Source organism: Alosa alosa, chromosome 1 (genome assembly GCF_017589495.1).
Source record: "Alosa alosa isolate M-15738 ecotype Scorff River chromosome 1, AALO_Geno_1.1, whole genome shotgun sequence".
Classification (NCBI taxonomy): Eukaryota; Metazoa; Chordata; class Actinopteri; order Clupeiformes; family Clupeidae; genus Alosa; species Alosa alosa.
Window position 1 is genome coordinate 13,779,752 of NC_063189.1, and position 16,728 is coordinate 13,796,479.

General features: G+C 46.5%; 1 protein-coding gene across 27 annotated transcripts in view; it reads right to left on the reverse strand.

Moving 5' to 3' along the window:
- dlg1b (discs large MAGUK scaffold protein 1b) overlaps window positions 1–16,728 on the reverse strand; it is a 91,734-nt gene that overhangs the window by 13,690 nt on the left and 61,316 nt on the right. For all 27 annotated transcript variants that reach the window (XM_048253602.1, XM_048253591.1, XM_048253579.1 and 24 more), the window contains 6 exons: window positions 13,155–13,205; window positions 10,350–10,474; window positions 9,051–9,217; window positions 7,895–8,031; window positions 7,610–7,754; window positions 3,132–3,258 (listed from right to left, as the gene is read on the reverse strand). In XM_048253602.1, coding sequence (XP_048109559.1) covers window positions 3,132–3,258; window positions 7,610–7,754; window positions 7,895–8,031; window positions 9,051–9,217; window positions 10,350–10,474; window positions 13,155–13,205 — 752 coding nt within the window. The remainder of the gene's footprint in view (window positions 1–3,131; window positions 3,259–7,609; window positions 7,755–7,894; window positions 8,032–9,050; window positions 9,218–10,349; window positions 10,475–13,154; window positions 13,206–16,728) is intronic.

The window sequence follows — 16,728 nt, forward strand, 5'->3', positions numbered from 1 at the left end:
CCTCTAACCACCTCACAAACACCAGGGAAGCATTCATGACTCCATTCTGGTCCAGGGAAGCGCATGCAAAAGGGCTGGGCTCCAGAGAGCACCCCGGCTGACAGCATCTCTGTCCTGTAGATGACTACTGATAAGGGCCTCTGTTACATTATTAAAAGTGATTGGGATCTGCGCTGGCTTTTGTTGGCAGTGGTAAACTGTGCTGTTATCTCTTGTCTTCCTGCAGATGAGTTTCCTGTGCTGCAAAATGCCCTTCGCCTGGAGGAGGAATGACAAGGGTGTGTGCAGGATAACAGAGGATGTATCGATCTCCCCAAGAGCTGTTTTTCTTCTGCTCTTTTGACTGCAATTTGTTTTTCCCACTGGTGGCCTCTAGAGGGCAATCTAACTCAGTCAGTGTCACAGCTCTAATAACCACACACACACACACACACACACACACACACACACACACACACACTGACCAGAGCCAACCAGACCTACAGAGCACTGTCATCTAAGCCCAGCCAAACAGCGTCACTGTAAAGTCGCAGATTAACTCCCACAAAGTGAGCGATTATGACTGCATGGTGTCATAACCAATGCACAAAAAATAAAATAAATCTTCTGTGACGTAGAGCCATTTGATCAGTCAATAGGATGCTGGTCTCTGTTTGACGTGTCTAAACACAAGAAAAGTACATGGGAGAGGTCAAAAATGGCCTCACTGTCTCCAAATGGATAATTGATTTCATGTTTTTCAACAATCTTGTTTGTTCATTTTGGTCAAACTCTCTTAAGTGGCTTGACACCCTGGCAAAATACTATAAATGGACATCCAGTGTGCTTCAGCCAGCCTCATTTTAGGTCTGGTCAGGCTGCCTAGTATGTTGTTTTCATATGCAAGTGAGTGTATCCAACACTAGGATGTGTTTATTTCATTTGGGGATCCGGTGTGACGTCCTTGGAGATTTTGCTTTTTTTTTCTGAGCAGAGCAAATCCTCTCATTAAAGTGGATTCCGGGTAGCAAAGTGCTCACAAAACGCATGTCACCCGAGACCAGAAAAAAAGGAGAAAAGAGGGGGAGAAAAGGGCAGAGAGAGAGAGAGAGAGAGAGAGGGAGGGAGAGAGAGAGAGAGAGAGGAGGGGAGAGGAGGGGAGAGAGAGAGCGAGAGGAGGGGAGAGAGAGAGGAGGGGAGAGGAGGGGAGAGGAGAAGAGAGAGAGAGCGAGAGGAGGGGAGAGAGAGGAGGGAGAGAGAGAGAGAGAGAGAGAGAGAGAGAGAGAGAGAGGAGGGGAGAGAGAGAAGGGAGAAATAGATGGACAGACAGATGGATGGGAAGTACTTTTCTCACTAGTGACTGGCCATCTGTCCAAATATTTGCCCACTCTCATCTCTCAACACATCGTGCCACCATGGCACAGCCACATTGAATGAGTGGAGGAGATGAACTCAATTACCTAGCCTTTCCAGAAAAATGATAAGGAAGCGGCACAAAATACTTCAACTTAAACAAGCATGTGGATTTCATAACCGACTCTACAAACACAAAGACAGACTCAAAACTCCCCTAATAGTTCTCTGCCATCTCCACCGCACCCACCTACGCTATAAAGCATCCTCCACCTGACCAACCCCACCCAGTAGCTCCTGCACCCTGTCTTAGCCGTCCCCAAGCCCACAATAAGCTTGATTAAAATGGTGCCACCTCTGAGCGCTCCCCTCCTCCCGATTTACAACCAGCCCTAAATTGGCATGGAATGGAGTCATGCCTGGCTGGCGAGGGACAGGATGAATGGCATGGCCCGTCGGAGCTCCTATCTCCTCGCCCCTCGCTGCCTTGACTGACCGTCGTCGGCCTGCCACCCACCCCTCCCTCCCTCCCCCACCACCTCGCTCCCAAGGTCCCTGGGCGGAGGAGTGGATTGGGAGCGGAGCCGTAGTTCACTCTGACTGACAGTTCCTCCATTCTATTATCATACGAGGGCAGGCTGCACTGAGGGGCGCTGCGATAAAGAAAAACGGCGCGACCTTGAGCAGGTGCCGGATGCTGCCAGACAAGCAGAGAGGAAGAGGGGGAGAGAGAGAAAGAGAGAGAGAGGGAGAGAAGCAGAGAAATGAGAGAATGAGAGGGAGAGAAAAAACAGGAAAGTAACAGAGCAAGGGAGAGATGAGAGACCAGTAACATTAGAGAAAACAGGGAGACAGAAAAAAAAAAGTCAGAGGGAGACAGAGCAAGATAGAGGGGAGGGGGGGTCTTTGGGAGCTTAAATTATGGAGCCTCTCCCCTCTGCTGCTGAAAGATTTGCTGTATCTGTAAATCTTTCATAACTTTATCTTGCTTTCCTGCGGTGGTGCCAGGAGCGGAGCGCTGGGTGAGAGGGAGCCATGGGGAGCCGCCCACCCCCCCTTACACAACTACCACTTTGCACAACATCTCCCACAGCCAGAGACACGGGCCGACATGAAAAGCCTTTTAGCAGAACCAGCACCGTGCGCCACGCTGCCACCACCAGCGTCAGGAGTACAGTACAGGACAACCACTCCGAGTACAGGACAACCACTCCGGGTACAGGACAACCACTCCGGGTACAGGACAACCACTCCGGGTACAGGACAACCACTCCGGGTACAGGACAACCACTCCGGGTACAGGACAACCACTCCGAGTACAGGACAGCCACTCCAAGGAAGCCTGTGGTTCACACTCGAGAAGTACAGCGCAAGATGAAACACGCTTCGCCTGGATTTACGTGTTCCTGCCCGATACAAGAAATGTTACCAAAATGTAAATGTTTCATTAAGTATATCTACACACTACACATTCCATGTCCCTATACTATAAAAGGATAAATAAACGACCAATAAATCTGCTGCTTTGCCCTTAAGGGATTAAATGGAACATTTACGGGGCTTTGCATGAGGACAAGGTGAATATATTTAAATAGATTTAAATGTTTGCTCACCCAGAGTCTGACAAGGACACATGTCTGTTTTGCAGCTAAATACATTTCACTTAGCCATTTTAGTGTATATAATCCTATGGTGATCAGTGGTCTGTGAAAACGTATGAATTTATCGTATCAGTGCACCATCTTTGTGATCAGGTGTTTCGTGTGTGTGTGTGTGTGTGTGTGTGTGTGTGTGTGTACCTGGTGATGTCGTCATCTCCCAGCATGGCCTTGGGGGTGGGCGAGTAGTGGCCGCTGGCGATGGGAGGCAGGGGCTGGCTCATGTAGCTGGGGGAAGTGATATGGTTCTCCACGTGTTGGGTATAGGCTGAAAGAGAAAAGGAGGAGGAAGGAGAGCAAGAGAGAGCAAGAGAAAGAGAGAGATAGAGAGATAGTGAGAGAGAGAGAGAGAGAAAAAAGAGGGAAAGAGAGAGGCTTTACAAAATATCTAAGGTTTATATATATAGTGCAGTGTTGAACAACAGTTTCAAACATCACACTCCAAATCCAGAGAGGAGGTACATCTACAAAAAGCAAACACTCCATGCTAATATTAGCGCATCATGTTTAGCTGTGCTACATGTTTGCAGCTCTGGATGTCTGTCATGAGCCTGGCTGGCTCTGTGAAGGCCAGAAAGTGATCCACAGTCTGGATCTGTTCTCACCTCACCCCGTGTGGTCCTGCTCTCCTGTTTCAGACGGCACCCTGGGGGGGCAATACCACCCCCGGAGACCTGACGGCTCTACCCCACACAGGGGCATATCTCTCTCTTTCTACCGGCCCTAAACAAACACAGTCTCCATGACCACACAAATACACGCAGGCATTTCAATGAGAGCTATAAATGTGCCCCCCACCCCCACAAAACCCTTTCTTCTCCCTCTGCCCATTGCTGGTGGTGACTGTGAGACTAACCAGCATTGATGTAACTAGACTACGCAGCCCATTTGTGACGTGATGTAATGATTTTAAGTGGGGCTGGGAGCTTTTCTGGAGGAGGCTGGGGACTCGGTCGCGAGTGGCACTGCGCAACGTGGTACGGCACAGTGACTAAGTGAGCGACGGCTAGCGTGCAACGGTTGCTAACGCACTAGCTCTACCGTTTTCACAGCCCACTGGCTATCTGTGACGCTAGCGCAAGCAGCAGAGAGCCATGGGCCAGCAGATAGTGGAGAAATCAGCATACAGATTAACACTTTTTTTTCCAATTATTAAGATCATCACTTGCTTGATGCTGACGGCACCCTGTTTTTCACACATTTAGTCAGTGAGGGAGCCACGTAGCTTAGCGTGGGAGGTGGTCTGGGACACAGCTGGGAGAGAGGACGTGAGAAACATTTGGGAGGCACTGGTGTGGATACTGAAAAAAAAAAAAATAAAAACACCTTCATGACATCAAACTGGCAGCAAAAATAAATGGTAATTTTTGTGCTGCCATCCTTGTGCCATGTAATTACAACCAGTTCTGGTTTGCGTTTTGCCTCGGCTTTGTGGCATTTTCACACATCCTTTGTTTTTCAAAGACAACAAAAAAAGAATACAGTATAAAACACTGCTCTGTCCAGTCAATCAAACAGATGGCTAAGCCTGAGCCTGACTGCTTGTACATGGTGATTCCATGGGGTGGCATCGTGGCAGTGGCGAGGGCCAGGCGGAGAGTCATGACTCGAGCCAGCAGAGATCTGTCAGTGACGTGCTGTGCAATGCTGGACTGTGTCGGTCACAGAGCAGGGCTTAGCGAGGACCTCGTTTTACCCGCGGGCAGTCCACCAGGATGGAGGGGGGGAAACAGAAAAGGCTAACAGATGGTGGAATGCACGCTTGCTGCCTGGGCAGGGTTATAAAAAAAAAAATTATAATCTTCCCAGATGAGCGCTCCCTTGAACAATACACTGACTCTATCAATCAGATGGATGTCACGACAGTCAAACTGCACACGTCTGGACTGACAGGAGGCAACAGAAACATTTGTCAAAGTGATACCAAAAATGGCACAAAGACAAAACCACAGCGCATTACATTGGCCAGGTTGGATCAGGGCAAAGCCACTGCATGACTGCAGCATCAAGAGAAAACAATTGCTCACATGGCCATTTATACAGTACCTGTATAAGGGGACATTACAAAGAGGAACTTCACATTGATGTCATCCAGTGTGATACTTGACTTCACGACTGCCTTCCACATTTCAGTCCAAATTTTCCTCAGTTTTTTTTTCCCTTGGTCATTTAGTAAAATGAAAAAACTTGACTAGAAAACCAATTCAGACCCAGGGCTCTGACGTTTGGACTTTGCGGCTTTGTGGGCACTGCTCCTCCTTCGTGAACCAGGGCTACAGTTGGTCCCTGGGACCTCTGGCCCCAACCATTACGCATATTGCACCCTGCTGTGCATTAGGATATTGCTGCCTTGGATTAGCAATACCAGCACTTCAGCAGCACGTGGTTGGGGACTGTGATTGAATTTGTCCTTTCTCCTTCACGCCTTCCAGCCAGCACTGCGCAACATCCTTGTCTGATGGCAGCAAAGGGCCCTGGTCATTAAGCAAACTAAAGCTAGACGAGGTATCGTTATGATGATGAGCTAGCTACCACGGGGGCAGTGAAATCCTGTCAATTACACAGACATTCACAGGACTCACAGTTACAAACTGGCCTGGATTCAACTTCCTGTGTGAAAGCATCTCTCCAGTCTGTACTGCAGTCTATAGTTGTCAGATGTGCATCATGAATCATACATACTTCATTTTTCTAGCAGAATTTGTGTGACCACAACCCTCAGGTGTTAAAAATCTTCCTTTGATGGTACACAACATGGCACAGAGTCTTCCAGTTTTTGTTGCTGTTGTCATTTGTTTTTGTTTTTTTCCAGTAAAACCTCCAGGCTGCTCCATGAAGATCCACTGCCTTCATCCATTTAATTTCATTATGAAACTGTGTCTAATGCAGTGCCATTATTCTGTGCAAGTCATCATGATCGCTCAAAGAGATCAAAGGAGACCTTGGGTCCCAAACCCAATGTGCATAAAACGAGTTGTGGGCAGCAAGGGCATATTTCTCCCTTTCAAACCACCCTCCCACCCCCGCTTTCAAATCACCCCCCCCACCCCTATCCCCTTTCAAACCACACTCCCACCACCTCTTTCACAGAACCAAAGCAGCCACACGCTGGAGAATGGACCTTTTATTTTGAAGATGAAAGGTGCCTGATTGGAGTAGTCAGAGGAGTGGTGATGGAGATGATGATGAAGATGAAGATGCTGCTTTCAAACCGCGACTCGCACGTACGTTGGCTAATGAAATAAGAGTTAAAGTGATGCACTCCTTCACGTAATTATTCAAGTCACTAATATACGCACCACTCCGCAGCTGGTGGCAGGGTGAAGGCGGGTATTATGTCGAAGCCATAAATATTAATCTTCATGTCTTGTTTGATTGTTTTGTTTACCACATTGGTAAGTAACGACAAGCTAAAACACTGTCACATCAACGCACTCACTATTCCAAAGCCATTTGTCGTTCACGCCACTCACAACACTCTTAACAACCTCGGTAGATCCTACAGGCCATTTATCTGGCTTTGCTAAATGTACAGCTCTCCCAGGAGACCCACGGAATGTGCTTCAATCAGTTACGCAGCCTTACATCACAATAATGAGCAGTATTTCACATGAGTGCCATCATGCCATTCACTATCTTGTAATCTCATTTAGCTTGGTTTACTTTCCTAAGTAAAGAAAATAGGAACGGCTGATGGGTGCTTCTGCTTTATTTGTACACACACACACAATCCAGTCAGCTCCCACGCGGAGTTTGTGTCGATCAGACATGTGTTGATAATCTATGCTAGTCCAAACTGTGCAATGTCAGGAGTGTGTTTATGCCATGAAACTCATGAGCTAATAGAGGTTGAAAAGAGTGACATCCACCTCCACCCTCCCCTGCTGGCAGTTCTGCCTGTCCTAATGGCTGCAGGGGTGGGACCTTCAGACATGAGTAATCGATAACGCTTGTGTGCTCTGCTCGGCATGCGGTTAGTGCTGCCTCGGGCCAGACTGGGAGAGGCCACAGATCAATCAGTGGCCTCAACACTGGCCAATCAGCAGGCTGTAACAGAACCAATCTGACACGCTTGTCAGCACCTACCAGGAAATGCAGTAGAACGCCTGGTCCTGCTGTTTTGTTTTTTTCATCTGTTTCTGTTTTTATTTCCTCTCTACAAATCACCACCCCCACAACTGAACTATGGTGACACAGCAGCTCTGGTTTTCTATTCACAGGCATTGGTTTGGATTTTGCTCTCCAAGTACTACTAGGTGCACACCAACAGCATGTGAAGAGGGACCACAATTCATATATAAAAAAAAAATAAAGAAATAAAAATAAAATTAAAATAAATCTGGACAGTTAAATTAGAGCTCAACACTTACCTACATTAAACAACATACTTGCACAGCTTGAGTTTAAGATGTATTTTGCGACTGGGAATTAATTGTAATGATGCAAAATTCTCAAATATTCCCTTGACAGATGTCAGATTTGGTTTAGCATGACAGCTGCAGAAAACACCAGAAGCCTTTATTGTGGACTATGGACAGCCTCAGTCTCAAAGACTGCATGTGAGACTGGTAAAGGAGATGGGGGGGATGGAACATGGGGTAGGCGGTACGATCACTCACAGTTAGTGATGTCTGGGGGGGCGAAGCTGTCGTTCATGAAGACACTGTTGGGTTTTGCCACTTTCAAGTAGACCACGTCTGGGGTGTTTTTCAAGGCAGTCACGGCATGCTCATGGGTCACCTCCTCTAGACAGGCGCTGTTCACCTACACACACACGCACGCAAGCACACGCACGCAAGCACACACACACAGTGCAAGAAAAGAGAAATTGTTCACAAAACAGTACTTTAGGCAGTTCTGTAAAGCAGTCTGTGAAACGACTGAAAAGTAGAAGCTGCACGTACAGCCAGAAGCTTGTCTCCTATCTGCAGCCTGCCATCTTTGTGCGCGGCTCCTCCCTCTATGATCTTGGTGACGTAAATGCTGTTGTCCCCTGGGATGTGTTGATTACCTACGCCGCCTGCTATACTGAAGCCAAGCCCTGAAACAACAAATCCAGACAGACAGACAACTATAAACAGACTATTAACAGACAAAATAATTTGCTTGTTAAAAATGTACTTAAAAAAAAAATGTATGTCAAAAACAGGCCCCTTTTATGCTGATGATCAAACAGTAGCATAATTACTGCAATCGCAATATGAAAAACAAACAAACAAAAAAAAGTGTGAGCAGGAGATGTTGAGGTAATGAGATGGGGGCATCGGAGCAACTGCCTAGACAAGACGAAAAGGCAAATCTCTGCAAGGGCCAAGTCCCGGACGACAGATCCCAGCCCTGACACGGACATTAATCTGCAGAGGTGTTTTTTTATTGCAGCGTCTTATTAATTATCACATGTGCGTATTGTGTCCTGATTATGTGCCGACACGCATCGCAGCAGGGAATCAGACACAAGGATGCACAGCGAAAAGCCTGTGCTTTCGGATGACAACTTAATTCGTTTTCAAAGCCACCAAATGACATGTCTTAAAAAAACAATTTCTGTGTTTCAGCAGATGAGGCATTATCCTCCAGCCTCCTGATGTCCATACTCTGTGTGACAGTCTGTGAGAAAAGATACAGCTTAGCCTTGAGCACAAGTCAGAGACCAGGGCTGGACCTTTATACCCATGTAATGATAAAGCATTGATGTCACTGAGGCCAAAATCCCTTCAACAGTCATTATCCAGTGATGATCCAACTTGAAGACCCCGAGTGTATATAAAATTCCCCCATTTTAAAATTCTATAAAATTCCCCCATTGTTGTTTCACCAGCTGTGTTATTGCTTCAACCAGTGTCTGGTTTAGACAGGAGCTTGGAAACAGAGAGAGAGAGAGGAAGAGGGACAGCGAGAGAGAGAGAGAGAGAGAGAGGGACAGGGAGAGAGAGAGAGAGAGAGAGAGAGAGAGAGAGAGGGAGAGAGAGAGAGAGAGAGAGAGAGAGAGAGAGAGAGAGAAACCCTATTTCTCAACTGGCTCAGAGATGACAAGCAAGTGAGAGAGATGTTAGACTGTACCTTTGGGTCCTTTGACCAGCTTGATCTCCACCACCTTGTCGCAAGTCCTGATTTCTCCCAAGCACGAGGTCGCATTACAGCCAGCCTCCTTCAGCGCCTCCACTGCCTTGCTGTGGGTCACGTCACGCACCTCCACCTCGTTCACCCTCAGGATCACATCATTTACCCTGTACCACACACACACACACACACGTTAAGACTACTACACTCCACTAACCACTAAGATATCCAAGTCGCTCACATGCACACAAATACACAAATACATGCTAACTACAAAGGCCTGTTCTATCCCTGCACTTGGATACATTTATAGCTATGTATTTACCTATGCACACACACGCTTAATGCACACAGACATATTACTACACACAAATACACATTAACACACCACCGCACAACACTCATTGCACTCCACTGACCCACTCATCCACCTATCAGCCCTCTGGGCAGCACACCCTGACACAAGCAGAGGGAAGTAGAGCAGCCGCCTGGGCCCTGACCTGGCCTGACCCCACGCTGCACTGTTTCTGTTGCCACGGTCCACACACACACACACACACACGTTAAGACTACTACACTCCACTAACCACTAAGATATCCAAGTCGCTCACATGCACACAAATACACAAATACATGCTAACTACAAAGGCCTGTTCTATCCCTGCACTTGGATACATTTATAGCTATGTATTTACCTATGCACACACACGCTTAATGCACACAGACATATTACTACACACAAATACACATTAACACACCACCGCACAACACTCATTGCACTCACTCGACCCACTCATCCACCTATCAGCCCTGTGGGCAGCACACCCTGACACAAGCAGAGGAAGTAGAGCAGCGCTGGGCCTGACCTGGCCTGACCCCACGCTGCACTGCTCTGTTGCCACGGTCACCTGCTCCAGCACCTGGGTCTGTTGCTGCTGCCGCTACTGCTCCACTCTGAACTTATCAGGCATTAATGAGCCACTGACAGCTCTCGCAAGCCCTGTTTGTGAGTGTGTGTGTGTCTGTGTGTGTCTGTGTCTGTGTGTGTGTCTGTGTGTGACCATGCGTGTGTGTAGTTTTAGCTCAATAGTGAGTGTTTTATGCATAATTATGAGTGCAGTGGTGTTTGTGTCAATAAGCCTGCAGGTGAGTGTAGCTACAGAAACATGCTAAACATGGGAGTTGGGTGGGTGTCTGGTCCTGTTGTAAAAGCTTCTCTGGGAGCAGAGCAGAGCCTCCCTGCGGTCCTGATGTACTCCCCTAACCCCCCCACACACACACACACACACACACACACACCGAAGTCTGCCATCCTGCGCTGCCGCCCCCCCGGGGATGACTTTGGTGATGAAAATGCTGGGGTCGTCGCCGATGTGGGGGTTATCCGTTCCCCCTGCAATGCTGAAGCCCAGGCCAGAGTTGCCCTACAAAAAACAAAATCACCATATAAACATACACATACTATATGCATACATATGTGCACACACACACACATGTATAACAGGAAAAGGGGCTTTGGTTGTCTGATCTGTCATGATACAAATAATGATAATATAAAATAAATTATATAAATGAAATAATAATAATTTAAAAAAAAATAAAAACGTGACTCCAAACTGGGCTAAAGTGTTTAATGGTATATTTCCTTAATTCTACGACAACATGTTTACGAGGACAATCTCTTATTCCAAAGGGAGCAAAATGACTTGGGCTGAGCTCTCATTCCAGGTGGTGAAACATCACAGAAAAGCTTCTTGAGCTTTAACGATCAAAGGAGGAGAAATTAGAATGCAGCCCCCCCCCCCATCCCTCGGATGTGTTGAGCTTGAGGCCGAGAGGCGCACCCAGCAGCTTGCGGAGCAACATTGTTTATTTATGCGCAGTTAATAATGTGCACTTGAGAGCGCACAGCCAAATTAGGTCACATAGAAGACGATAGCCAAAAGAAGAAACAAAATAGGGAAAAGTGCAGCGGCGGGATTAAGAGTCAACTGTGTGTGCTAGGAAAGATGCTGCTTTATTTTATTCTTCTCAGAATCCATGTTAGAATCTGTCCACACTTGAAAGTGCTGGCTTGGCTCACATGCCTTTTAGTGAAAAAAAAAAAAAAAAAATGGTTTGCCGTCATATTGAAATCCTGTCTAAAAGCAGGTGCTCTCGAAAAAAGATCCATCATTCAACAGATGCCTTTCCTTCAAACCACTTAAAAGATGGTTTGTTTTCTCTGGTTTCCTTTATGCTAAATATCCCTACAGTTTGCAGAGATGATATTCATCAGCATGTTTTTTTTTCTCCTGAACTTTCCAATTGGAATAGCATGACGGCAGGGGATTCCCAAACACATGAACATGAGAACTGTCTTTCTGATGTCAGTCCAAACCATCATGTTAAAAAAATGTAGTGAAATCCTCTGACATCAAACACGTATACTTTTGCATCCAAGTCTCAGAGTACTCCGAGGACAGATGAAACGGCAGATTAACAACAACGTCAAAATACCACATCACAGTGATCATGATGTGTCTGTGCTGGCTGGTATGGTCTTTGATATCTTTGCTCTGCAGTAGCTCACTTCTCAAGAAGCTTTGGACAGTAAGACAACAAACTATCATTTATCATTTTTCCTCTGTACATCACCACAATGTGACGACACGGAACGCTTGTTATTCTGAAGTTCATTCAAACATTTACAAATTTGCATTTGGTGACTGTTCATTGGTATTTTTAATATGCGGTCCAAAGAGGAGCTGATGCAAGTGAAAGAGGCCATAATTAGGCTGAGAAAAATGAAGCAAAACTATCAGACAGATAGCAGGAACTTTAGGACTGACCAAGTCAACGGTTTGGTACTTAAAAAGAAGTAACACACACTGGTGAGCTCAGCAATGCTAAAAGGCCTGGATGACCATGGAATTCAGATGGTAGCAGAATTCTTTCCATCTAGCCAAGTCAAGGACACTCTTGAAGAGGTAGGCTTTTCATTATCAAAGTCTACAATCAAGAGATGCCTACATGAATACAAATAGAGGGTTTACAATAAGGTGCAAACAGAAACTCAAGAACAGTAAGGGCAAATTAGACTAGACCAGAAAACAAGGAACAAGATTCTTTGGACAGATGATTAACTTATACCAGAATGATGGGAAGAGAAAAGCATGGAGAACAAAAGTCTCATGATCCAAAACATACCACATCATCGCTCAAACATTGTGGAGGTAGTGTTATGGCATAGGCATGTATGGTTGTTGGAACAGGCTGCCTATGGAACACTAGTGTTTACTGTGTTTGCTGATAGAAGTAACAGGTCCTGAATTCTGACGGGTATAGAGCTGAGCTCTGCGTTTCTTGGTGTTTTAAGTCTTGTTCTTGTCTTCAAGGCAGCGCTGCCTGGAAGGCGCTATGGTTAAGGTTAGGGTTAGGATAAGGTGCCTTTAAGTCGACAGTGGCAGCGCTGCCTGGAAGACTACGTTGGGGGCATAAAACACCATCGAGCCTACTCTGCACAGAGAATGTTATAGAATGCACTTTTGAAGTCCAACCACTTGATAATTTGTTATTATTACTAATTTGCTTAATGTAGGCTTAACAACTTTTTAAAACGTTTTTTACTGTTAATTTTAACTATTGTAATGTTCATATTCTGTAAGCAGCTTTGGACACTTCCATAACCGTAACCATTTGAAGTCCAACAATTTGACCTTCACACGTGTCTCTGGGATGTGAAGTAAAACCAATTCAGGCGGGTCAGTGCACATATGGCGGTTACCTACTGTTTGGGCAGCCCTGCGGCAATGTGTCGGCTATAGACCCTTTCAACAAGGTAAACACAAACAATGCTTGAACGTTCTATTTGGGCCCCAATCTACTTCCTCTGCATTAAGATAACATATGGAATGTTAAAAAGGAAGTCTTGTGGGGCCAACTATGATGCTGATAATGGAACTCTCTTGAAAGGGGCTATATAATTGAGGCGCGAGAGGTAATAGGAGAGGAGTCTCATGCCATTTGATGCAGGGGCCCATGGAGCTGCTCAGAGCATGCATATCAAGCATGTCATTACACAGACGAGGCGAGAAGAGCCCTATAGGAGTCCAGTGGACTTACCCGCTCCAACGTGATCTCCTCATACTCATAATCTGCCTCTGTTCCATTGACCTGAGGGAGGGAGAGAGAGAGAGAGAGAGAGAGTCAGTCTTCAGTCACATATCTTGGTCATTTCCAGCAGTTGTAACAAAAACCTGAACCTAGTCCTAGATGAACTAAAGACCACAGTGCACACAGTACACAAACCCCTGACAGCCCGGAGACATGACAACCCCTCCATGTAGACCTGCTGGTGACACTGTGGGCGTGCTGTGCTGTCGGTGGGCTCCAGGTCCTCAGTCTTCCAGCCCAGTGAGCACACAATTTTGGCCAGGCATAGTGGGACCATGGCTTGGCACTGCTAGCATATCCTAGGCTGGCCTACTGGGATGCCACATGACAGTCCACTAAGCCCTGACCAGTACAGGAGGCCCAGGCCAGAGTGTATGAGTGACAGCTGGATCTTTTGTACAGCACCGCTGGGCCATCGATCGTGTTGACAGAGGGACATCCGGCAGTCAGATTCGAAGCCCTGAGGGCTTGACCTTTGCCATTACCCCCCATCCCACCCCACCACACACACACACACACACACACACCCACACACACAGTTCGCAAACCATCTACATCACAAAAAAGCAGCCCAACCACATGGAACACGCCATATAGAACAATCCACTCCACTGCTAGAGTCAAAGAAACCTGTGCTCACGAGTTACTGGAACCAGACGGCCGCACACAACAGTCTACCCACAGCTTTGGCAGATAGCTCCTTAAAAATAGGTCTGCATGTTTTCCATACTTTGAGATCACAGCATTTACAAACAGGGCAGTAAATAGAGTAGAATAAAAAAGTCTACTTCATTTACATAATACAGATAGCTTTACAAAGACTGGTTTATGATGGCTTTTTACTCAACAGTTAATTATAGAGCAGTGAGTATTTTATTACTTCAAGTCCTAAATGCAGTTTTACAGCTATTGCTCTTTCTAACAGCAGTAGGGCTGCATAGTAATTGTTGTGCCAGCCCTGCCTGCTTAAAAAGGCATGTCAGTGGAATTGATTTAGAGAACTAATTCAGGGGATTTTTTTTTTTGGTCGCTGTAATGAAATGAGCATGGCTATTTCAGGCAGGTCTAGCCAGTACTGTATGTGTGTAAGTGTGTGTCTGCACGCGTGTATGTGTGTGCGTGTGTGTGTGTGTTTCAGCTTAATCAAGGCCATTATCAGACAGAAAATCAGCTTTAATCGCCGAGTATGGCTGGGTGGCTTTAAGAATGAGTGTGACTGAATGTGATGGGTCAAGCCATGGTCCTGCTGAAAGCCTTTCCCTCAGCCTTACATGGTAGAAGCTCAGCAACACGCACGCAATACACGCACACACACACACACGCACACGCACACACACACAGGGGTTTTGTGTTGGTGTTATTTCCTCCCAAAAAACAAAAATAAACCGAAAGAAAACTAAGCTAAATCTCAATCTGAAAAAATCTAAATATCTACAGGCCTCGTCATTCCAGATGCACCTGTCCCTTACATAATCAGACTGTGCTCAACAAGAGCATGCGTTTTACACTCAATCTCTCGGACATTTTTAATTACACTACATGCAGGCCGCAGGAGTGCATCTACACGCAAAAGTGCACGCTAAACCGATTACGCACACAGAGTCCATCTCTGACTTGGCCCTCATTTTTGCTTCAAAGTCACTCTGCTCCAGACGGCTTAAGATGGGGAAAGTTTGTCCCGCGTCTACGAGTGAGTGAAGTGTGACTGAGGACACGCTGACCTCGACTCACCCACACTCCGTCAGAGGCGCTCAGAGGTGCCAGACAGCTGCTCCAGCTGGGGGCTTAATGAAGCAGCGACACTTCTCTACACACACACACGCACACACACACACACAAACACAGACACGCGCACACACAAACACACAAATAATTACACAAAGTGACCTCAGTAACCTGTGGTTACTCAACAGCAGCACCTCCAGTGGCCCCAGGTTCTGGGCATACCCATCTGCACGGCACTGAACAGACCTCAAGTGCCACAAGTACATGGGCCTAGCAGGGAAAAAAAAACAAGCGAACTCCGAAAACATGAATAATACAACACACACTTTGTTTTAAAACACATCCAAGTGTTCCAAACATGTCTGAGCATTAACATAGTGGCTGCCTGAGCTAGCCATTACAGCGTTTAAGCCCCAAATGTGCTTTAAACATTCCCAAGCAAACTGACAACTAGGGATGGAACTAAACGTGTGTGTGTGTGTGTGTGTGTGTGTGTGTGTGTGTCCACCAGCGCTGCTACTACTGCTGTGTGCTGTGTGGCCGCTTTTGGCTGAGTGACACACTGCGGATGCTGCCTGCCTGGTCACAGCAGAAGTCCCAGGTGGAGCAAGAATGCCTGGTAAGGTTAGTGTTCAGGGACAGGAGAGACAGGAGAGAGAGAGAGAGAGAGAGAGAGAGGGAGAAAGGTAGAAAGAGAGAGAGAGAGGGAGAAAGAGAGAGGGAGAAAGAGAGAGAGAGAGGGAGAAAGAGAGAGGGAGAAAGAGAGAGAGAGAAAGAGAGAGAGAGGGACAGAAAGAAAGAGAGAGAGAGAGAGAGAGAGAGAAGGGATGCAGGCAGACAGTTGGTGGAAAGGCCCTGGGTGCGACCCCTGAAGGAAGCCTGTGGGCTGGAGGGTTTCCAGGTCACTCGGAGTCTTCATCGGCCCCTACTGTGGGGGTATGGGATAGGGAAGATGGGGGTGGATCTCTAGCACGTTATGCAACCCAGCGGACAAGCAGGAGAAGTTGTTTTACACTCCTCTGCTCTTGAAACAATGACACGACGGGGGTGAGGGCTGCCGCACACTAAATGAAATATTCAAATCAACCAGCTTCTGAATATTTACTGAAGCTTCATAAATGCTGCTACTGTACTTGGCCTCCCAAAACAGAGCGACATGGACATGAACAACATGCCATACATACTCCCTTTGACTCACACATACTCACACACACACACACACACACACACACTGAACCAACTCTCATCTTTACAGTGGTGGGGCCTCAGAGATACAGAGTTTTCAAAAAAGGAAGGAAGAACTAAGAACAAAAGAGAGAGTGACTCAGGAAAGGAGGAAAGGTGATGGCTATAGGCTATAACAGGGGTTCCCAAACTTTTCCACGACAAGGCCCCCCAAATACCACAAGGTTCTGGCCTACAGTGTGTAAAAATTGCATTTGAAGCTTTCTGCTATATGAGAGATATAACTCTACTATTATTCCCAGTCATTATCATGGAAAATATAATGTTCAGATATGCGACAAATTATTCTAATGACATTGTATAACAACCCTCATAGTAATAGGTATATTTAAAATTTTTCAAATGTATTTATTTGTTGCTTTTATTTTTCCTTCCAAATTGCTGAGGCCCCCCTGGCACCCCCTCGCGGCCCCGGCCCCCACTTTGAAAACCACTGGGCTATAAGATAAAGACACAGATGAATGGGAAAGGGCCTTAGATGTGGGACTGCGGAAATGTGGCATCCCTCTCCACACACTCACTGTGCACAGCTGATCTCTTAATGCTGCAGACT